At 38.8% G+C, this 24061-nt stretch overlaps 3 protein-coding genes across 3 annotated transcripts in view; 2 read left to right on the top strand and 1 right to left on the bottom strand.

Annotated features, from left to right (window-relative positions):
• Positions 1-1308: 1308 nt before the first annotated feature.
• On the top strand, positions 1309-9019 carry ankrd6a (ankyrin repeat domain 6a). Its single transcript, XM_055155382.1, has 13 exons — positions 1309-1449; positions 1525-1623; positions 2420-2518; positions 2596-2694; positions 3468-3566; positions 4548-4625; positions 4736-4795; positions 4890-5060; positions 5570-5713; positions 6132-6284; positions 6948-7242; positions 7942-8276; positions 8801-9019. Exons 1-13 carry the CDS (start codon positions 1309-1311, stop codon positions 9017-9019), a joined length of 1992 nt encoding a protein of 663 aa, XP_055011357.1.
• A 2585-nt stretch (positions 9020-11604) lies between these two features.
• On the top strand, positions 11605-13322 carry gja10a (gap junction protein alpha 10 a). The gene is made up of 2 exons (XM_020919021.2): positions 11605-13026; positions 13284-13322. The coding sequence occupies exons 1-2, from the start codon at positions 11605-11607 to the stop codon at positions 13320-13322; spliced, it is 1461 nt and encodes a 486-aa protein (XP_020774680.1).
• Positions 13323-13699: 377 nt separating this feature from the next.
• The window catches only part of bach2a (BTB and CNC homology 1, basic leucine zipper transcription factor 2a), a 73111-nt gene continuing 62749 nt past the window's right edge, over positions 13700-24061 (bottom strand). The window contains exons 4-5 of the mRNA XM_055160353.1: positions 18928-19134; positions 13700-17840 (exon numbers count right to left, since the gene is read on the bottom strand). Of these exons, the coding sequence (XP_055016328.1) occupies positions 17463-17840; positions 18928-19134 (585 nt within the window). The 3' untranslated portion in view covers positions 13700-17462. The remainder of the gene's footprint in view (positions 17841-18927; positions 19135-24061) is intronic.

Raw genomic sequence — 24061 nt, 5'->3', positions numbered from 1 at the left:
GTTAATGTGTATTTAAATTATAAAATGCAGATTTGGGAGTAAATTACAAGTAAACACTGCTGAATCAGGAAAATACAGAAATAAACCAGGCCTAGATTAGGAATAAAGTAAGTGTAGGCTACATCAGGACTAAACAGGGCTCAAAACCGAATCTTATTTATTCAGAATAATAAAGTAAAAAGTGAAAAATGGATACTATATTTTGCACTGGTAAACAATATTTAAAAAATATATATGAATTATTTTCTTCAGAGCAATCTTTCAGTAAGATATAAAGGATGGATTGGCTGCATGTAGGTGGGATTAAGATAAAGGGTAGGTAGTGTTCATGTTAAGGGTGTTATGAATCAGCGCCTCAGATTAGAGATTGACCCCTGGGATTGACAATAATCCACAGCAGTTACGGGGAATCCTTTTCATGTAGGTCAGGATCATCAGGGCACCGTGGGCTAGTGTTTCATTTTATCACGTAATGGAGGATAAAATGTAAATGCAAAAGTACTCACCTCCAAGGAAGACCCTTTTCAGATAATTGTATTTTAATCACCAGCATGTTTGATAATTTATTGATTGAAAAGCCTTAAAATCTTAGATGGACCAAACTTGATTTCAATATTAAGGAAAAGACTTGATACTCAATAATGATTCTGGTGCCATGTTCATAATAAAAATTCTCTTTCTTTAGGCAATAGAATGTGATTTTAAACATGAAATAATTGTACATTCTTGTGTATTACCATGTGGTTTCACATCTGTGTGATCCCTCAGTCATACAGATAGACTCCATAATGATCCATGGGTGTAAACTAGTACAGATACAGCTCAAGATCATTCTAAAGCTTTTCAGGAAAGGTTCTTTTCTGTCCTGTGAGTGTGACTTTTAGTACTGATACTTGCTTAAATTACTGTCTAATTTTGATACTAGTTTTAGTATCTGATTGGATTGTTAATACTTTAGATCTTTGTTTCCCAAAGACTGGGTTGTGACCCTCAGGTGGTTCATAAGAGATTGTTTTGGGTTTCCTTGTCACATCTGCATGTGCTATATACATATACATATTTCTATGCACACCACCCGCTCCTCGCCTAACCAACTGATTAAAACTTGAGTAATACCAATTGTTCAGAGTGATCCAAGTCACAAATTTATTATGTGATTTACGAATAATGTCAATAATGTCACAAAGATTTGACTTCTAAAATATGGGTCCTAAGAAAAAACACTGCTTTAGAAATCTCTATTTTACTGTTTAGTCTTTTTTAGTTATGTAAAATTTGACTTTTCAGCTCCCACAGCCCTGAGCAGTGATGGGTGAGCAGGCGTTGGCTCGTGTCTCTCACTGGGGCTCGAGGAAGCGCATGGCCCTGCACCAAGCTGCGATGGTGGGGAACAGCGAGACCCTCTCTGCCCTCATCCAGGGGGGCTGTGCTCTGGACCTACAGGACAGAGTATGCAATAAAGAAAAAAATCAATTCCAAATGTTGTTGCTTTTTCATTGTGTTTTAATCTTGCATTTTGAACAGGACGGTAACACAGCTCTACATGAAGCGTCCTGGCATGGCTTCTCAACGTGTGTCAAACTGTTAGTGAAAGCAGCAGCTGATGTCAATGTTAGAAATAAGGTAGAAGCTATTTTTCAATATTTCAAATACACTTTCCTATCATGGGCTGGTTCACTTTAAAACTCCACCTTTAGATGTAGGATATATTTAGCAGCATTACAATCAGAGTGTACAACAAATCAACTACTGTAAAACTGAAAATGAATTCTGGATGGAAGTCGTAGTACCTTTGAAACTTCTTGTGCTTTCTCTGCATCTATAAGTGATCAGCCAAATTTATCTAGTTTGCCCTTTGTGTTTACTGACTTTAGTAGGCAAAACATAGTCATGGCTAACCTTAAATAGGTAAAGGTGCCATTATTTATGTGCCCACATTACGCTATTTTCTGATCTAGGTTATAATGTTGTTTCCTCATCAAAAACATATCTGGAGTTGTGTTTTGTTTCATTCACACATGCTTAATACACAAATGCGGCATATTTAATCTGAGTTCTTCTCTCAAACAGAAAACACCCTGTTCCACATTGTGATGTCATGTGACTCCAGTGTGTTTTTAAACTCCATACACCTGCACTAGAATCATTTGGATAATTTCAGCCCTGGAGTTGCCAATCTCTATTGAACTAAAGGAAAACTCATAACATCACAAGGTGGAACAGGGCATTTTGAGCTTTAGATAGACCGCCTAATAAACCTTTAAACTCTTTTTTAGTAGAGTGTTTTTAGTCTCCTGACTTTTTTATCCTTTGTAAACATCAAAATTAATGTATAGATATATTTTATGCTTTACTATTTGATTAACTGATCATTGTGTATGTTTACTGGAGTTTAATACAGCCCAATCTCGTCTGACAGGCAGGAAACATTGCTCTTCACTTGGCTTCTCAAAATTCACATGTTTCATCCTTGCGCCTTCTGCTGGTCGGAGGCTCAAATATCGACACAAAGAACAATGTAAGTCTCATAAGATTATTTGAAAGCATTTTAACTAAACCATGTTAATTCGTATTTGTTTTTTGTTTTTTTTCTAGGTGAGTGAGACATGTTTGCACGTGGCTGCTCGCTATGACAACAGAGACGTGGTCAAACTCCTGATCAGTTCTCAGTGCTCTTTGACAGAGAAAAATGAGGTAGGGTTCAAACTGCTATTTTAAGATTTAGGTTTGACAGATAGATGGGAAAATCATCTTGAAATTTACTATCACAAAGTTTTATTCCCATATGTTTCTTACGTTTTTGTTTTTATTTTCTGCACAATAAATGTCTAAACTGTTCATCATTTGTAATTTTTGCTGAAGCACAAACTATTACCACACAACAAGGGAATCATTTAGAATAAAGAGTGAGTGAGAGATACTTTGTTGATCTCGAGGGAAGTTCAAGTTTTGCTACATTTACATTGAGCTTCTGAGTCGCCCTTGTGTCTCAGTCAAAGGTCTCAGTGCAGTTTAACGGGAGGACTGGTCAGGGCAGTTCTGAGGAGAGGAAGAGCCAAAAGTGTCCCTCCTCTGTGTCCTGCAGCATCACAACAGTGTCCAGTTGTATCCAGGTGAACACGACAGGAAAGGTCTTGTTCCTGTTCCGCTCTATTGCTATGGTCAGTGATGAAAGAGGATAAAACTGCTGTGTGAGCGAGGTAGCCACAAAAGCAGTCAACAACTCCACTGTGATGATGTATGATGAACCTGACTGTTTTTATTTCATGGTTTCAATCATTAGAGCTGTTCAACCTTCTTGCTGTTAGGTTCCACAAAAACAATCGCAAACAAGATAGTATTTGGATTATTGAGTTAAAAAAAAATAAATTAAACCAATCTATTCATGGGAACTTATTTACATCACATACAATATATTTATCTCATCTAAGCATCGCTCTCTTTGTCTTCTTGCTTGTTTCCCGCAGAGAGGAGACACTGCGCTTCACATTGCTGCTGCTCTGAACCATAAAAAAACAGTCCAGCTCCTGTTAGAGGCTGGAATCGACGCAAATCTCAGAAATAATGTAAGTAACTCTTCACCAACGCAATACAAAGCTCTTTTTATGGTATATCTCCATAATAACTTCAATTTTATTTTGACAAGGCACTGTTTTTTATGTATATTTACAGCATTTACTTTGGAAACCATAATCCACAAATGCAGTCAGGGCTAGTTAACATAATCTGACCCTAATCTGACCCTTTTTAGGGCTTTATGAATGATCGCATTATGCATAGATGGCTCTAAAAATATTTGGACACTGACAGATCTGTTTCTTTATCTTTTAGCCAATAATCATTCATGTTACAGTTGTAGAATCAGTGTTGCATCTCAGTTTAATTTCAGTTATAAGACTATTGGTTTTAGGAAAGTGGAATTTGTATTGCTATCAATTTATTTTTGCTTAATTGGTATTTCCTTATTATTTAAATGTGGATTTGTTGTTTAAATAACTTTTTTCAAATCCAAATGCAATGAAGTCATGATTTGCGCTTATCTCTCCTCTGTAATCACACTTGTCTGGTCACCTATAAAGGGAAGGAGGTGTCAGTATTTAGTAGTTAGTAAGGAGGAGAAAAACAGTTTTGAGACCAACTTATATAAAACAAAAACTCAACTACACAGGACATATGTTTTTTCTTCTAAATAAACGGATAAAAACAAATATTAATACTGTGTCACTGTCCAAATATCTCTAGATCTAAGCCTGAAATCTGAAACTGTGTGTGGGGTCAGTGATACAAGTGGACTTTTTTTTTTTTTATTATTACCTTAAAATAACAGTTATTTATTTTTATTTTCCAATATATGTCACTGACTTCTAATAAGAGATTAAAGATTGTATTTAATTTAATTTTTTTACGTAAGATCTAATACCTACTGTCAATGCATTTCAATTATTCTTACAGTTTCTTTTTTCTCTTCTTATTTTCTTATCATAGCCATGTATCGTTTGTCCTTAATAAAGATACAATTAATAAAATATTCATATATTATTTTACAGGCAGGTAGAACAGCTCTTGACAAAGCCAGAGACAACAACCACAAAGAACTAGCTGTACTTCTGGCCCGAGCTCCTCAGGTCAGTTTCTAATCTTCACAACCAAAACATCCATGTATTAAGGCTACCCAATATTTTATTACTATATATTCTATACTTACATTTAATGGAGAATGTATGTAACTTGTCAGGTGCATCGTTTTCTAAGAGGGAGGACTGTAAAAAAACAAAGAGAAAGACAAAGGAAGCCAGTCTGCCTGTCGGATAGAAACCGAACCAAGCCAAGTAAGTATAATGTATTGTTATTTCATATTATTCTCAGGTAATATTTTTTTGTATTTCCAGGTTGCCATGTTGGAGCAGGGTTGCAGCTCCGCCACAGAGGAAGTCCCCAGTTTTGAACAACAACTAGAACAATCAAAAGGCTTTAAAATGAGAACGCATCTGCTTTACCAAGACCGAGTCACGAGTCCAATCTCCCACGGCAAGCACAAGACCCGGAAACAGGAAGAGAAGGTAAGACAGAGGAAACAACTTTGGCCGATGATGTCAAAGGTTAATAAATATCCCCTACCTCAATTTATACTGAAACAGCTAATCAGATTACGTGATTATTGGAGTAAATGTCAACTAATTTGGTAATGGGACAATTATTTGAGCTAGACATGCCATATGCTGGGGAAAAGAGGTTTTATGACAGTAATTACAACAATGGGTTTTTGTTAATCAATTATCAAATTGTTATTGCTGCTTAGATTTTAATACACAGAGATGTTATTGCTTTGTCTGAAATGTTCCGTAGTATGAAACTAAACATAACTATCTCCCAATAAATGCTAAATAAATAAGTCCAATGCCATACTGTTGAACAAGCAGTAACATCTCCACGGAGACACACTAGAAAGGTTACATTGTGCACCTTTAAATAACTATTAATTGTACATCATTCATCGCAATTACAGTAATCACATTTTACTGTCTGTTTATGAAGCCTCTAAGTGTTTTTTTTTTTTCTCTGCTTTCAGGATGAGATCAGGGGTGAAAAAAATGTGAAGAATCGTGACAGAAAACAACATTTGTTTGAAGACAGTGATGATCTCTGTCCCCAGTTTGGAAAGTCATACCAGCTTTACACCTTATACAGAGACAAGGACGGCAACGTGAGACAGGTGTGGAGATGTTTTTTTTTTTTTTATATAAAAAAGGAAAAGAAAAGAAATATTTCCGGGGATGTAACACAAATGACCATGTTGTTTGTTGTGGTAATGCAATGAAAAGTCTAGACAAAATTACATTAGCAACACATTGAATGCTTATCTCCAAGTTGTACTGTTTTGTTGCAGAAACTATAAACTTTTTTTTAACTAATAGAACAAAAGCCTTACTAGAGAATAGTTGCAGAAGATACCATCATCATAACACAGTAGTTATACAAAATACCATATATGTACAATTAAAATGTATTAACAAAACAAAAATCTAAATGGTACGTTTGACATGGTATTAGGTTGTACATTTGTATGGTATAAATGTGGTCTTCAAATACATTCAAACTCTTTTTAATTCATGTGATGTTTATTTATTTAGTCTCCTGCCAGCGGTTGTCACTGTAAGCCGCTGTTTAAGAAACTGGAGAGTGAGCTGAAGTCCACTCAAGAGGAGATGAGACTCCAGATCCTAAACGTCCAAGAAGAAGTGAACAGCAGGATCGGACAAATGGATCAACGCAACAGACAGCAGGTGGGACAATCATTTTCAGTCAATATTATTATAGATATATATTAAGAAGAATAATCATTACATGTAACTTGTCCATCTATATTTATGGGTGAAGAGCAGTTATGGCAGGGGTTATGTCTGGTAGAGAAATAGCATTACTGAGCCTGGACCAAGGGCACTTACTGAAGCTGTGGTGAAGTGATGATAAACACTTTATCATCACTTCACCACAACAGTGAAATATTGAGTATTTGTGTTTTGTTTTTTGTTTTTTGTTTTTTGTTTTGTTTTTTGTTTTTTTTTAGATTAAAGTGGCGGATATGATAAACCAGGCCAGAGTAGCAGCAGAAAGAAGACATCTGATGCTCAAGATGGAAGAGCAGGCAGCACAGGGACGAGAGGAGGCCCGGATGACACAGGTATCACAGTTATAAAATATAGTTCATAGTAGTTAAAGGAACTGAATGTAGCCTGTGCTCTAAGTTTTAAGTTTTACAATTCCTTTAAAGCTACTGTCTGCAATTAGATTGATTGACCCGGCACTGTTGTATTCTCACACCACCACTGGATGCTATTGACATTACTTCTGTTTTAAATATGAAATGTTATTAACCTATGGAATATTGTGATGTCATCTAAAATTCATCAATGTATTATTTAGTTTTGTGTTTTGTCTCTAAACAGGCGGCTGTGAGAGGAGAGCTGAAGAGGTGGTGCGTGTCTCAGCTCAGTAGCAGGGATGTTCCCACCACACCCACTAGTTCTCCCTACTGTCGACTCCTGCACTCCCCCTCAGTGGGACAGTCCTCCAGGGAGTCTTCTCTGGAGTCCCTCCCTCTCCTCTCTGTCTCTGAAGACAGTAGCACCTCGCTGGCCACATATGTCAACATCACCCCCTCCTGGTCATCCTGCAGCCTGGGCTCTGAGCCGGAGACGAGCAGCAGGAAGTACTTTGAAATGAAGGTGGACAGGTCTCCAGGTACGACCAGATAAAAGATAATAGAAATCTTAGTCTAGTAGATTTACTATAATAAGGAATGCTGTACTGCACACTGTACATACAAGTATTTTTACATTTGTACATGTATATTTGCATTGTGCAATTTATCTCATAGAGTGTATTATGTCAATACAGTTGAGCATACATCTAAAACATACACCACTAGGGACATGATTTATTTTGTAATTTTGCATGCAAAGCCCAATCATCTATATTGATTATCTTGATAAATAATATAACTAGCTGTTAGAGGTGGGAGATCAGTGAAAAATGTAGAAAGAGTGAGATGTTTTTGAGATATGCAAAATTTAAATACTGAGTATAGCGCTGTCTATTAAAAAAAAATCACTAAAAAAGAGAGAGAAGTAGTGTAATCCCCCAACAAAATGATATTTCTTCTCTGTTGTGGTTTAGTTTTGTGCAGGACTTTAACCTCAACCAAAACATTTGCAGGCAAATTTTGCAGGCAAATGCTGGCAGATGATAGTTTTGATGCAGTAACAAATGTAGTAAACAAAAATATTGAGATTTTCATGTATTTATTAGCTAATATACGCCCTTCAAAAGAACAGCTTTTGGAGTGTCATCTTGTGTTCAAATCTTTGGTATGAATATGCATGTGTTATATTCCAAACAAACTTTTCACAACCTCACAATGTCCTTGCCTTTGTGTTTTAGATGACTATGAGAACACAGCGCTGTTTCCTCTCTCTGGTTCTAACCGGCGACTGAAATCTGCTGCCCCCTCCAGGCAGCCAATGGGAATACAAGAGAGTGACTCCTCAGCTGCGTTGCCTGTGAAGGGGGAGGGCTTTGGGAGGAGCAGCAGCAGCAGTGTATCCAGTGACTGCACTCCCAGATGGTTTCCACCAAAGGGACGCACACAGGAGCCCAGGGGACAGGAGCTGGTGAGGGTGGGACACAACCAGGACACCACCGTAGAGATTTACATGGACCGCCCCCCCACTGAGACCACCTTCACCCAGGAGAGGAGCAACCTGCACGCTATCGAGGTAACTGTTGGGTGCATTCTTATTACTTTTCCTAATTGCATAATTTATTTAGAAATGATTATTCTGAAAGTTTGAGAAATAAGATATCTGATAACTTAACTTAACTGGCCATAACTGTCAAAGTAAGTGCTGGATTTATGATAATTGCATTTTATTTATAGGATTTAAAAAAAAACAAAAAAAAAACAAAAAACATTATTGCCTGTAGAAATTCTAATTATTTTCAAGTTGTTTTTTTTTAGAGAAAACATATCCAAATTGATAAGGATTATAATATTTTATCAGAAATTTTGTTACACAATTAATTACTTATTGAAAAATGTAAATAGTTTGTAAATGCTCTTTTGGAATTGAAAATAGTATTTAGTTAATATATAATAACATGAATTCATATTATAATAAGGTCTTAGGTTTTCTGCTATAGTTTTTAGCTCAGTTGATCTTTATTATACCAATTTGCTGTCAGTTATAACTTCAGTTGTTATAGAAATGTCATGATATATTAAATGTTGTATGATTTTCAGGTGACTCAGCGTTTTTTCGAGACTGTGTCCTCTCAACTGGAGCTCTGGTACGAGAGGAAGATTGTGGAGGTGGAGAAGCAGACGGAGGTGCAGGCTCAGAGGGACAAACAGGAACTACTGCAGCGAATCGGCTCTCTGGAGGCGGAGCTTAAGAGCCTCAGGATCAATCAAAGCACAGAGAATACAGCATCGAATCACAGCACTGAACTTCGAGACTGAAATCAATTACGATGTAGGATATGTTATACAAATGTTATCAATATGTCAAAAGAAATAAATGTTTTCCGTGGGATAAGCAGGAACCTCTATGCTGTCAGTTTCTACCCACAAAATGTAGTTACGTTCCCTTAAAGGTTCAATGTTAAGCAGATTTGATAACTGTGAGCTTTTAGCCAAGTTAAAATGTTGTTACCTCCTCAAAAACATACCTGGAGTTGTGTTTTGTTTCACACATGTCTGCCTACATCTCCAAAGCTCAAAATACTCTGTTCTACCTTGTGATGTCATGAAGAGATAGTATTAGTACACAGCTACCTTTTGCCTTTTGTTCGTTAGAAATTGGCAAATCCAGAGCTGAAATTATCCAAATAATTCTAGTGAAGGTGTATGGAGTCAGATGTAAGAATGTCAATCAGATGTAGGAATGTCATCTATTAACTATGCATTTATGCCTTACTGGTTGTTCATCTCTACAGCGAGATGTATTCTGCAACTGCATTTTTCTCTTACCAAAAATGCTGACTAGTTATTTAAGGACATACTATTGTTGTATTTCTATAGTCAGTGTGTTAAACCAGCTTTCGTCTGTATAGGATCATGGCTGACATTTGGCAGATTAAGCCGAGTGTAAACAAACCGTGTAGCGCCCCCCTCTGCTGACTGCTCCATCACAGTGGAGCTCTTAATGTAGCAGCCATTGGTTGTGTAACCCAATGATCCTGGTGTGACATCTGGCATCTGGCCTCAACAACCATAACAGCAGCTTCTGAAGGGAAAATCAAATCAATGCTCCATTGACTCTGTCAGAGCGCCATGGAAACCTAATTAAAGACCCCGCAGGCACAGCTGGTCATTTTATGCAGCCAGCACCAGGCTCTGAACACTGCCGTAATATGCACTATAGCTGCTGAGGCCCAGGGACAGCATTGGCACTCACTCAGTCTAACATTGGTACAAAGGATCGATCAAATCAACCAATCACTGAACCACATCAATTCACCTGCATTTATAGACGCCACTGCAGGCCACAGATGTACTTAATATACTATGGGCATGTATATGTGATTGTTCTGCTCAATACAAATCAATATTTAGGATTTGCATAAAATGATTCTTGTACACACAAAAGAGATATGTCCACAATAAGCTGTCCCTATACCTCATTCATTTTCTGTAGCCTGGGGCCCTGGGCATAGGTCCCAGTCGACAGTCTTTGCCCTTAGACCTATGGTACATATGGTACATATAGTGTCCATGTCCTGTGTGCTCTGCTCACTCATGCGTGAGCTATAATGTGGAGAGACATGATTAACCTTCACGAGTACACTGCCACTGTCCAATTACTTACAACTGTGATTTCCAGCACAAAGTTAAATTGAGGTAGGCCCAAAGTGAGAGACCCACCCCAAACAAATATCACCCCTCATGGACAGAGGGGATATTGATGTCTGTGGACTGGGCACCGCTGGCACTGGAGAGGGGCAAAGGGGGGCAGAGGGGGGGCATTGTCCCGTCGAGAGCCGATCAATGATCACATCCTGTGAACCCAGCATGCAACACGGACAGCAGTCCAGCACACGAGCAGGCTGCACCACCAACACCACCCAGGGACAATCTGAGCGCCCAGAGAAGAACCAGCACCCAGGGACAAACGGAGCACCCACAGACAACCTCAGCACCCTCAGACAAACCAGCGCATCATCATGTGGTCTGGAGTCTGGGAACGGGACAAGACCACCTCCCAACTTCTCCATGGGGTGGACACACAGACACAGGGACGAGAGACTTTCCACAACATGTGAACCCCATCCAAAGACAAAGAGGGACCTGATAACGCGAAGAAGTAAGTGACATTTTAGCTGAAGAATTATGAGGTATTCTGTGGCCTATGGCAGAGTGTAGGCAATTCAACTTCAGCTAACTACTACAACAGCTTTTAGACTTGATCAGATGTTATGCATCATTATATTGGATAAAATAATCATCTTTAAATATATTTAGATTTTAGATTTTATCTAACTTTAGACTTTTTTTTTTTTAAAATAAATGATAACTGTAACAGTGTTTTTGTCACTGACAGATATAGATTGTATGTTTAGTCACGCGATGGCCATGAGCCAATAGTATTTTGCAGCTGATGTTGTGGTACTTGCAGAACCCTCAGTCAGTTCCAGCCCCACAGTGGCATTACTAAAACAAAAATCCAATGCCCTATGTTTGACCTAATATTAGAAAGAGGCTATTTTACACCCTCCTCTGGATTTCTGCCAAAACCTAATGGGTTTGCCCTTGACCCATGATGTCTGTTCATAATTTTTTAAATGAAATTTGTACTAGCCACAATAAAAGCTTATTCACAAAGAAAAAAATTAAGCTGATACATTTGGCAGCCTTTTTCAGTATTTACAATGCCAAGTTTGGAGACTGTATCACATTATTCTATATGTACAAAGACACCTTCTCAGGTTTTCCCTGCCTTTAAATACTGTACATTCTTGCACAAAATAATGATTGTGGACCATACAAACTGAAATCTATTCTCCTTCACAGTTTGAGGACATGAGGCACTGAGCCCTGCTCTGACCATGGGTGACTGGAACCTGCTGGGCAGCATCCTAGAAGAGGTTCACATTCACTCCACCATCGTAGGGAAGATCTGGCTCACCATCCTGTTCATCTTCCGCATGTTGATCCTGGGCGCGGCGGCCGAGGACGTGTGGGATGATGAGCAGTCTGAGTTTGTGTGTAACACGGACCAGCCCGGCTGTAAGGCCGTGTGCTACGACAGAGCCTTCCCTATCTCCCTCATCCGCTTCTGGGTGCTGCAGGTCATTTTTGTGTCGGCGCCATCTCTGGTCTACATGGGACATGCCCTGTACTGTATTCGCGCTCTGGAGAAGGAGCGCCACCGCAGGCGCATCCAGCTGAAGGAAGAGATGGATGAGACGGAGCTTCTGGAAGAGCAGAAGAGGATCGAGAAAGAGCTGAAGAGACTGGAGGAGCAGAAGAGGGTGAAGAAGGCCCCTCTGCGAGGCTCTCTGCTGAGGACATATGTGATCCATATCCTGACCCGCTCTGTGCTGGAGGTCTGCTTCATCCTGGGACAGTGCATCCTGTACGGGGTCCACCTGGACCCTTTGTACAAATGTGAGCGCCTGCCCTGTCCCAACAGTGTGGACTGCTACATCTCCAGACCCACGGAGAAGACCATCTTCATGGTCTTCATGATCGTAATCGCAGGAGTCTCCCTTTTCCTGAACATTTTGGAGATTTCTCACTTAGGCATAAGGAAAATCAAGCGCATCCTGAGTGGGGAGCGGTTCGCAGAGGACGACAGTTTGATTTATAAGTCCAAGAGGAAGTCGTCCCTGCCCCACCTCTGTGTGATGAGTAATGTGCCCCCCCATAATGGGCCTTTGACTCAGACCTTTAAAGTCATCCCAGAGACAGACAGCAAACCCCCTCTTTACACCGCAGGGCTAAAAGCCAGTCTGAGCATCCCAAGACACCACAGCATCGCCTACCTGGGGCACGGCCAGGCTAATTATATCTGCCAGCAGCCGCGCATGGTCCCCAGGTCCAGCCTGAGCTGCCTGGCCCCACCACAGACTCACCAGAGCCAGGACCTCCACAGCAGCATTGTGGAGCAGCACCGAGAGTGGGCCTCCGTGGAGTCCACTCTGGAGGACAGCCACCCTGAAGAACCCAACGAGCATGAAGATGATGCACCTCACCCTGTCCATCTGGGGGCGCTGCTGTCTGCCTCCAGGCCCAGTGTGCTCAGGGGAGTGGAGGAGCATGACAGGAGGACCTCCATGGGCAGTCAGCTGCTACTGCCCAACCCACGCAGGACCAGCTTCATGATGAGGCCTCCATCTGAGAGCATGTCCTCTGTGAGCGGCTCCACCAGCCCCTCCCTCCACTCCTCTGAGGAGTCTGACGAGCTGGGCTCACTGCAGGGGGACATGCCCATGATGCCCCCCGCTGGAGGGCGCAGGATGTCTATGGTGAGTGCCCCACTCCATCAAAACTTCTGTTAAGGGTGTTGATGATGGGGAAGGGCTGTCTAAGGCCTTGGCACCATGTTTTATTTGTTCTTTATTGGTGTTTGGAGGACCCATAATGTGCTATTCTTGAAATTAATAATTAGATTTGATGTGATTATTTTTGAGGTTTCTCACAGGAATGTATTGCACATTCAAGGTTCATTGTTGAGGAAAAGTGTATAAATCACCTAAAGTGTGTTCTTTTTTTCCCCTCACAGAGCATGTTCCTGGACATTTCCTCTATAATGAAGAAATGAGGAGCCAGACATTTGGATTTGAAGCACCTTAAATTTTGTGTTTTTCCAAAAAGGATATTACAGATCTGTGGACATCTTTATATTGGTTTGTGCTGATTTCAGAAGCTCCTCAGGGGATTCTGTTGCTTCTTTCCGGACTTCAAAAGCATGAACTATTTTTTTATGTATCCACTGCTGGAGCGTGTACTTTGCCCTTCATACAGCCATTTTATGATGATTTCTATTATATCCAGATTAAATACTTCTTAACAAAATCTCTTTACTTTTTAGAATCACACACAGACAGCTATAGTTAGTTCTCATGCTTTTTTGTTTTATTTTCAACAGGTCTTTACCCTGACAAAATGCGGATTCTTTTTATTTAAAACATTTTCATATCAAATAAAGAAAACATGACGTCTCGCACAATATATTTACAAATATCTAAATCAAAAAATCATGTTAAAATCGAACAGTCAAAGATAAAAAATAAAATAAAAATGCCGATAATAACAGTCATGTTGCAGGTACCCAAAGTAAAGTACACATAAAAAATGGCTCACCAGAAGTCTACAAATACAATGATACCAGTGTAAAAAGTTAGAAATGATGCCACATAAAGTTTCTACATGTCTATGGTACAGGTCTATTCATACAAAGAGGTATGCTGAATCCAGGTAGATAAGTGTTTGAGAAGAGTCCGTTCAACCAAGGTTTTTAAAAGAACCCTGAAATCACAATCTGTAGCAAGATCAATGGAAGTGGCCCCCCAACTGCTCCCCACTGTAAACGTGAACTATTAAGGTACTTCCTATGTAGTGTCAAGGCATGGGATCCAAAAGTCCTTCATAAAAACAATCATTTCAGTATGTTTTGGCCTGAGTGAAATCCAGTTATGTAGCTTGGAAAGAAATGATCATATTAAACTGTGATGTTGAATAGTCCTGACTGCTTTTTGACATATATTACTATTATTTGTAGGTATTTCAAAGTAAGAAGGATTGTTTCAAAACTAACCTAGATAAGTTAAATTTTTTGTTATGTTCAAGTGCTATCAGTAAAAGTCATATCTAGGTTTAGACTTCAGTGCGTCTGGAGACATTTTGTGTTTGTATTGTAAGATATAATAAGCTCATACATATTTAAAAGTGTAAAGTATATTACGCAGAGTTGATTGCTGTGAGCTTTAAATCATGTTAGAATGTTGCTGCCTCTTCAAAACATACTGGGAGTTGTGTTTAGGTTCATTCACACATGTTTAAATAATCTTATCATTAGTCTGTCCAATGCTCAAAATTCTCTGTTCCATCTTGTGATATCATCAAGTGGTAATTTTCACATTAACAGATACCCTTTACCTTTAGTTCAGTAGAGTTTGACAATTCCAAGGCTGAAATTATCCAAATGATTCTAGTAAAAGGGCATAGAGTTTAAAACCGCAATGGAGCACTTCCTGTGTTAATGAATTATGACATCAGAAGGTGCAACAGTGTTTTCAGTTTGAGAAAAGAACTTTATATATGCAGGGTTTGTGTGTTGAACATAAACATGAAACAAAACACAACTCCAGGTATGTTTTTGATGAGGAAACAGCATTATAACAGATGAGAAAATAGCGTAATATGGGCCTTTTAATCTTGTGTCTTTTATTAACAATATGTATCTAAAACTTTTTTTATACTGCCAGATTATTAGAAAGTTTCATTTAGAGAAACTGTCAATTTTCAAAAAAACTGTCAGGACTATTTTCTTTGTAATGCTAAGTGTACAGCAACAAAATAGTTCCATTTTACAAAAAAAAAAAAAAACATTTCAAAAAAGTTTCCTTCATTAAGATTCAGAGAGTGGAAAAAACAAAGCAGAGTTGGTCCAAGGATCTGGTTCATTGTAAACTTCACGATTGCTAACATTATATCTCTTTCTAATGTCCCGTTTTGGGGGGCCACGTTTTGTATTTTGAGACAGTTTTTGCTTGACAGTTCCTTGTTCCCTTACTGAATATAGTAGTTTGGCCTCTGTAACCTCTAAGGCAACAACTTGTAGCTGCACTTGTCAGATGCTCAAAAAGTCAACAATTTTAACTTACACTAAAAAATAATTTAGCAGATTTTTCTACAACCTAATTTGCAAGGACTTCTTATATTTTTACAAAACAAAAAATAACAACAAGAAATGCACAAAATTGTAAACATACACCCTTTGAGTTAAAATAGAACAACTTAAGTGACATGTAAATAAAGACAAATTATAAACAATCAAAATTACATCTATTACCAAAGTTCAGTCCTATCAGTCCGATACCGACCTACAATGTACATCTATGCGTTTTCCTCTACAGCCCGCCCCTTCCCCTTTCCACATACAACCAAATAAATAAGTTAGCAATAAGTTCACATTACGGAGATATAACCATTCAAAGTATCTGTTAAGACGTACATTCGAATAAGAGTTTAGCTTGGCTTATTGGATCAATTCACTTTTTACATAACAGGTTTTTGATTGTAACTTTTGTTTTAATGTTGAACACCAACACATTGGGTTTTTAGCTCTACATAGATCAACTAAAAGTGAATTTGTCCTAATACTGTCGACAGGCCATTATTCAGATGCTGTTGTGGGTGCTGTGTGCAGAGAGCCGCTGCACTCAGCACTGCCACGTGCTTCCTCATCGACTTTTCAACAGCAGATGAATTTGGCATCTCCCTAAATCAATAATGTGCCATTGTGTTGTATTTGGAGCAGTGGACTTCATAGTGTTCACTATTAAGTGTACAGACTCCTTATTTTACATGTTTTTATACGTTTTGTGCCAATTGTTGAAAACAGATGTGTTTTACACTCACGCTGGACCTCAGGGTATTTAGTGCTGCTGTGTACAGTAAAATAACATTGCATACATAAGTACAACACTATTCATATTACATATAGCACAATAAATAAGCGTTTCATTTAAGGTAGTGTCTAAAGGAGCATACTGGTGTTTTTGTTTGGGTTTCATCTTATTTCACATTTCAAGTTTTAAACTACAATGTTTACCTTTGGAGGCCTGTGTCAGCCTGGTTTATTACAATTCTTAGAAATGATTGTACTTGCTATTTCACAATAACAACAAAAACAGTTCACTTTATGTATTTTAAACATATCTACATGTCACATTGCTTCAGAAAACGAAACAGAAAACACCAGCATGACCTTTGAACCTGCACATCTGAGTGATTCTCTGGGATTGGTTAAGTGCCAGTGTCACCTCACGTTCGTGTTCATTCAATGCTTCACGTCGCCTCTTGGAGGCGCTGCGTGGTGCTTCAGCCTTATGTGATTCTGTCTCTTTGCACAGATTTGAAAAAGGCAGGAAAAACGTTATATCCTTTGTCTACGAGAAAATAGAAATGTGAACATTTGACAAAACAAGCTTTGCATAATGAGACATTTGACCAAATGTAGCAGTTTACAAATACACACCTTTGGTAGGGTTTCACTTCACTGTCCTGTTCCACTCAAACACCACTGACAGACTCAACTATATTAGAGGAAAGAAGCTTTGCATGTGGAAAATTGCACAAGTCAGTTAGCAGTTGTTAGCTTAGCTCAGCGTATTTGCCCCTCTCTTTAGCATTATAATGCCCGTTTAAGTTAGTTGGTGAGAGCTTATTACACATGTGCTGTGTCTCTGGAAGTAGAAGTCTGACTTTACTGACCAAACTAACATGGCATAGCTTACAGCGACTGTAAATGGCCTATAAAATGGTCGGCCTACACATGTTCCTCAGTAGAAATGAACTTTTTTGCATCAATATTCAGTACTAGGAGAGTCCAGCTTATTGTTGTGTGCTTTATTCTTAGAAGCTAGGCTAACAACAATGATAAATTGTATTTCAAAATGTAATATTCAAGTCAGGACTGGACAGTGAAGCAAAAAGCATGTACATGAGAAATTACTGAACATTCGGAGCATTTCCTGAGTTTAACCTCCCATGATGCACTGGGAAGGACGCTGACAGGAAGAGGAGAGTGAGACAGAGAGAAAGAGAGAAGCTGCCAGTGCATTTGTTAGATCGCGATGCAAAAATACCTGTTCAACAGTATTGCTGAGACAACGTTACAAAAAGACAAAATACATCAGATATCAAGGTATGTTCGGACCTAGGACCGGCCCAAACTTTAGGTGCAGCCCTGCCTCTGCTGCTGTTCCTCTGTTGTGCATTTCTCAGTCATCTCCTGGCAGAAATCCACGGTGACAGTGGGGCTACATACTTCCTCGGTGGACCCCACCACCAGGGGGCAGTCTTGGGACACGTCCACCCCTTCGCGCTCCTCTTCGCCCATGTCCGTGGGAGTGCCGGGCCTCAGAGGAGAGGCCCGGGGGGAGGAAGAGGAAGGCGAGGGCGGGGTGGAGGTGAGGTCGATGCTGGCGGATACAGGTGGAGGTTGGACATCTCTACACACCTGCTGCGAGAGAAAGGACAGGTTCTGCCACAGCTCTGACATGCACACCTTCAGCTGGTTGCGCTCGCTCAGCAGCTTCTCCTTTTCACAAACCTGCAACAGAAACCAGAAACAACAGGTAAGGAACATCGAGCCAGACAGTACATTTGAACTACAGACTGTATAAAGGCCTATCACTGAACACAGGCAACCCATAGCTTTCAACTCCAGTCAAATGAAGTTCATTATTTAACAGACAAATTACCACAAATAAAAACACCAGGATCACGTAGAGTGGGTCAATACAAACATTTTAAGACCAATATGATGAGGCTGACTGCAGCAGTTACAGAAAGATGTGTGGCGATTTTTAATGTACAGTAAAGTCAATTGTGGAGCCGGAGTTGATGGAGCAGGAAGCGCCTCCATGCTCACTTCCTGTTTGGAACGTGGCAGTTTGTAGGTTAGCTATGTCCATTTATATATATAGTCTATAGTTAGAATGCAGTATGCACCTTGAGAATGTATGATCTGGTCAGAGCTCGGAGGCTAAGCATGCTTGGGCCTGGTTAGTACATTAGATGGAAGACCGCTGGGAGTGCAGGTGCTTTAAAAGTTGTTGTGTCCTTGGGCAAAACTTGACCCATATTGCTTTGTATGAATATGGTATGTATGTGTGTGACTGAGGTGGTCTGAGAGGCTGATAGCACTTTTGAGTGTCCAAAAACGCTCTTATAAATGAAATGCATCATTATTACAGTTAATATAGTATGGCATTGTTGTTACTATACATATTTATAGTGCAAAAATGTTGATGTTTTTTCATAGATTTTTCAGTCAGAGCATGTTCTTTGTGTTTAGAATCATAATACAGTAACAGCTGACAATATTTAATTGCAGTGATAATAGTTAACTTTTTTCTTATGTAAAAGTAACAATTATGGAAGCCTACATCATTTTAATACAACTTTCTAAAAAGACACATGTCAGCCCCCTAGTGGTGATGTAAAGTACGACATCAAACACAACAAATTGTATCTGCACTGTCAGCTGAGAAATTAGTTGTCTCATTTTTTTGACATTATAAATTATCCTCAGAGCTATAATATTGAAATCACACCACACATTGAATCAAAAATACTCATATTATTTATCTTTTGGGACATGCCACCCCCTTACAGTGACGGGGTCTGGGTCGTACCAGTTTGCGTATCTCACACTCCAGGTTCTGAATACAGTCGAGTTTCCTCTTCCGACAGCGCTGGGCGGCGATGCGGTTCTTGCTGCGGCGGCGGATGTCGTGGATGAACTCGAGCTGCTCTGAGGTCAGTTTGTGCATCTTGATCAGGATCTGAAAGTCATTCCGCGGCAGGTTTGTGATCTGGTCCACAGGGAAGGGCAGTTTCACCTGGACACATGGACATGGGCAGTGGTAAGTACAGACAATAAAATACACATCTACTTAGAGGTCACATATTCCTGTTATGTGACATTTTCCATTTTTCCAATTCAAATGCTATAATATTTTAAATTAGTAATTACTATGGGAACATACACACAATAAAATACACACCTACTAGTTTATATTCAGAGGTTATATATTCACAAGTACATGGATACAGTAAAATACACTTCAAGTTTATATACACAGGTTAGATATTCCTGTCAATTAAACTGCTATATTTTCATTGTTAATTACTGCAACAAAAGGCAATGGTAAATGCATACAATAAAATACACATCTACTCTGTAGATGAGCTTCTTGTCTGGCAGAATTTTGAGAACTTTTTTCAATTCAGATGTTATAATATATTTTTCACTGTTAAATACTATGGTAATGGTCCTAATTTGCTATCACTCAGAAATCCACAAATAGATACAAGGAGTTATATGTCAGATCTGTGTAGGCATGAGCACACTCACATAAGGTATTTTACTGTAATGAGAACATCTGTTTTGTGTATATTTGATGACATACTGTGGAACATTCTGTAACATCTCCATGGATACAAGCAGGTGGTGGACTCTCTATGTGAAAGTCTCTTACTAATCCTAAAACAATTAAAGGCATAACACCAGAAAGTAGGTCTATATGAACTTGCACTGACCTCTAAAATACATAATTTTTCACATGGTTGTGAATGTGCCCTGAGGCAGGCTGACAGACATGTGGCAGATATACTGTGGTAAAAGGCCTCTCCAAGCCCCCTTTACACTCACCAGTTTTTTACCCAAGGTCAAGAACAACGGGGACAGGAAAAGGTAACTGTCATCGTTACAATATAATCCCTTCTTATGTTTATGTAAATTATGCAAATTAAATTGTGTCTCTTTTTATGAATGTAGTCTCTGTGGAGCAGTGTCTAGCAGTGACCACTAGATGTCAGTATTGAGCCGTATATTACACACAGCAGGTTTTGTCACAAAGAAAAACACATGAGCTCTTTGTTTCAGATGGAGCAGCTCTAAACCCACACAGTGCCTTTAAACGGGTCAGTGCCAGGCCAAACTCTCACTGTACAAACACATACTCACACGGTTTTATTGACTCAATATTTTAATTACCAAAAGTGTTATATATGAGTTATACTAATTAAGTCTTACATAAAAGTGTTGATTGCTTTTAAAGGAAAATTGTTTGTCTAAATTGTTTGTTTACCTTGGAGCGGTATGGGTCAGATAGACAACAAGAGCTATTAACATTATCCTGCGGTTTTCATGGCATATTTTCTTGCAAACCACTACTTTCTTTGTTTTTCCATGATGCAATTTTCAATTAATGTTTTTCAATTATTATGAAAATGATTATTAATAGTGGTAGCCTAGTAGTAATAGAAGCATAGTAACAGTAGTAGTAGCAGTAGCAGCAGTAATAGTAGCAGTAGTAGGAGCAGTATTTATTCTAAACCATAAAAGGATTCTTGCATATGTGATCATAATAAAATACCTCTGGATCCTAGTCTACTAGTAGTAGCAGTAGCAGTAGTACTAGCAGTAATAGGAGCAGTAGTAGTAGCAATAGTAGTAGCAGTATTTATAAGGATTCTTGCATATGTGATCATAACAGAGTAACTCTGGATTCTAGCCTAGTAGTAATAGTAGCGTAGTAGTAGTAGTAGTAGTAGTAGTAGTAGTAGTAGTAGTAGTAGTAGTAGTAGTAGTAGTAGTAATAGTAGTAGTAGCAGCGGTAGCAATATTTCTTTTAAACTATAAACAGGTTCTTGAATATGTGATCATAACAAAATAAGTCTGGATCATAGCCTGGTAGTAAAAGTAGTGTAGTAGTAGTAGTAGTAGCAGTAGAAGTAGCAGTATTTATTTTAAATCGTAAAAGGGTTCTTGTGCATGTGATTTTAACAAAATAACTCTGGATCCTAGCCTAGTAGTAACAGTAGGGGAGTAGTAGTAGTATTTATTTTAAACCATAAAAATATTCCTATATATGTACTAACTCTGGATCCTAGCCTAGTAGTATTTGTAGTCTAGTAGTAGGAGTAATAGCAGTATTTCTTTTAAACCATAAAAAGGTTCTTGCTTATCTGTTTTCATGTGAATATTTGCTGGTCAGTAGATAACAAATGAACTCCTCCCTGCTTATCCCGGACTCACGAAGCCTGTTTTTCTTCATAATTACTTGTATCTAATTGTGAGTGATAAACCCTGACTGTCTACGGTGGTGCAGCCCTGTGTATCACCCTGGTGCTGTCTTCTCAGTGCAGTGTTGCCAGATTGTAACGATGACATCATTCACTCCTCTGACAGTGGGAGAAAAGGGAGCAGTGTGCATGTGTGAATGAGAGCGCACGTGTGAGGGCGGGCCGGCGTTCATGTCATTGCGGGGAATAAAAATCGGTACACACGCTCAAGTCACAGGAACTTGTCTGTGTTATGGGGACAAAAATCAGGTCTCCTTTATGTAAATTCTTTATTATTAGATTAACAGTGTGATTTTAAGTAATGACTATGGTTAAAGGCGCACTGTGTAACTTTTCTGGTGTGGGATCTGCCATCTGCTTGTCACCATGGAGATGTTATTGCTGTTCTTGAAATCTGTCTATCTTGCATTTCAGGTATAGGTAAAAATAGCTTAAAGTTAGAAAAGTAGTGACTATGGTTAAAGGTGCACTGTGTAACTTTTCTGGTGTGGAATCTGGAATCTGCTTGTCACCATGGAGATGTTATTGCTGTTCTTGAAATCTATCTATCTTGCATTTATTCAATTTTAGGTGTTTTTATTGCTCAAAAATACCTACAAAAACATGAATTCTTATTGTAAATGGGGTTGCCTTTCCACAGATCTAACCTGTAACTTGGCCTATAGTGGCATCGCCTGCCTGTCTCCATGGAGATTTAGTTCAATTTCATTTTAATTAATGCCAATCTACATATATACTGTCGAAGCATGTAACCACAAAAGTTACAGAGTGTACCTTTGATTTTAGATCTCCAGGAAATGAATGTATGTCAGTGCAATGTCTCCAAAATGTGTGTGTGTGTGTGTAAGTGAGGGAGAGAGAGTGTGAGCGCGATTGAGAAAGAAAAAGGGAGAGAAAGAGAAAGAGAAAGAGAAAGAGAGAGAGGTGCCGCCTGTCCTTTACACTGTAGACATCTATATATAGCCCTGTGACTCCGAGCGTCACATAATAAGGTTGGAATGACAAAGTGAGCCTCGCTTGGTAATAAATCCCCCCAACAATGGCTACAACGCTCCTGTTCTGCTTCCAATTTTAACTCTAAAGGACCCCATTCCTTCACGTGTTGTTGAATACTGTCGAAATGATAAAAATCGTAATATAAAATCAGGCTTTTTTCACTCTGTTGAAGATGGTGAGATTGGTGGGGAGATCTGCAGGGGGAGATTAAAGGTGTTATGTGAACTGTTGCTTCCATTGCAGAGCCCCAGGTAGCTCTTAGCAAACTGCACGGGGGTAATTTTCATCATGTACATCACCATAAGTCACTGGTGTCAGATTCAAGGCTCAGGAGTCAAATCTTTTTAGGCCATTTCCGTTTTTGCTTTCAGACTCTGATTAAATTTCACTCATAAAGAGAAGAGAGCTTTTAAGGGCATGGTTTAAAAAGCAATATGTTGTGAGATCAAAATATTTGGTTGCATATTCTACTTTACTGTATAATATGGTAAAATTATTATATATAAACCTAACCTAACAGTATAAAAATGTACCTGGAAACATGGTGAGTATTTTGTATGCAGAAATGTGACAGCAAAATGCCAGTTGCTCTAGGCTATTTCCATTATATTAAAGGTCCTACATTATGCAAAAATATCTCTTGTGAGCTTTAAAATATTAGAAACATACCTGGAGTTGTGTTTTGGTTCATTTACCCATGTTTGAGTAAACCATTATTATTAGCCTATCTGCATCCCCTAAGCTCAAAATGCTCTGTTCCACCCTGTGATGTCATGACACAGTAGCTTTCATGTTAATAGTCACATTTTACCTTTTAAATAGTAGAGGAAATTTCAGGGCTGAAATCATCCAAATGATTCCAGTGAAGGTGTATGGTGTTTAAAAACACAGTGGACTGTTTTCTGTTTGAGAAAAACTCAGCCTAAATATGTAGGATTTGTGTGTTAAACATGTGTGAATGAAACAAAACACAATTCTGGGTATGTTTTGGATGAGGAAGCAACATATAGATCAGAAAATAGCATAATATGGGCCCTTTAAAGAAAGCTAAATATTAGGGATGTAACAATAACCGAGATATCATATCGTCAAAGTTCTCACAATAATATCGTGGACTTTTACACTATATCAAATCACATGTCTCTTTGCTTAAATGAAGAGTTATGGTGCAGCAACAGCTAAAAAAAGACAGAGGGAACTACATAGACCATGATCCTTTGCTCCATTTCAGTGCAGACTACAAGAAGAAATAACAGTTCTAAGTACTTTTTAAGTCTTAGTTCTTTGGGTTAAGTCTTGTCAAGGCATTTTAAGAGGAAAAGTATCAGTATTCACTGTTTTGATCGCCTCCACAAAATGTCGCAGTAAATATCCTACTGTGAGATGTATATAGTGAAAATATTGTTCTGAGATATTTGGATATTGTTACATCTCTAATCATGAGCCTCCTCACCGTATCATGAGCTTTCCCACGATATCACAATAAATATCGCACTGTGAGGTTCATATTATATTGGATATTATTACACCACTACTAAATATGTATTGAATTTTAACAAAAAAATACGTCAACATTGTCAAAACAAAAACTGCTTTCACATAATGGGCTCCCTCGTCTTTTAAAGAGTTAAAGTGGCATACAGAGGACACCAGTGAGGGCTGCTGGTGGGACTGGCCTAGTTG

This window comes from Boleophthalmus pectinirostris, unplaced genomic scaffold (assembly GCF_026225935.1).
Source record: "Boleophthalmus pectinirostris isolate CB_2022bp ecotype Guang Dong unplaced genomic scaffold, ASM2622593v1 HiC_scaffold_10, whole genome shotgun sequence".
Lineage (NCBI taxonomy): Eukaryota > Metazoa > Chordata > Actinopteri > Gobiiformes > Gobiidae > Boleophthalmus > Boleophthalmus pectinirostris.
Note: the sequence above shows the minus strand (reverse complement) of the source record. Positions and strands in the feature narration are given on the sequence as shown.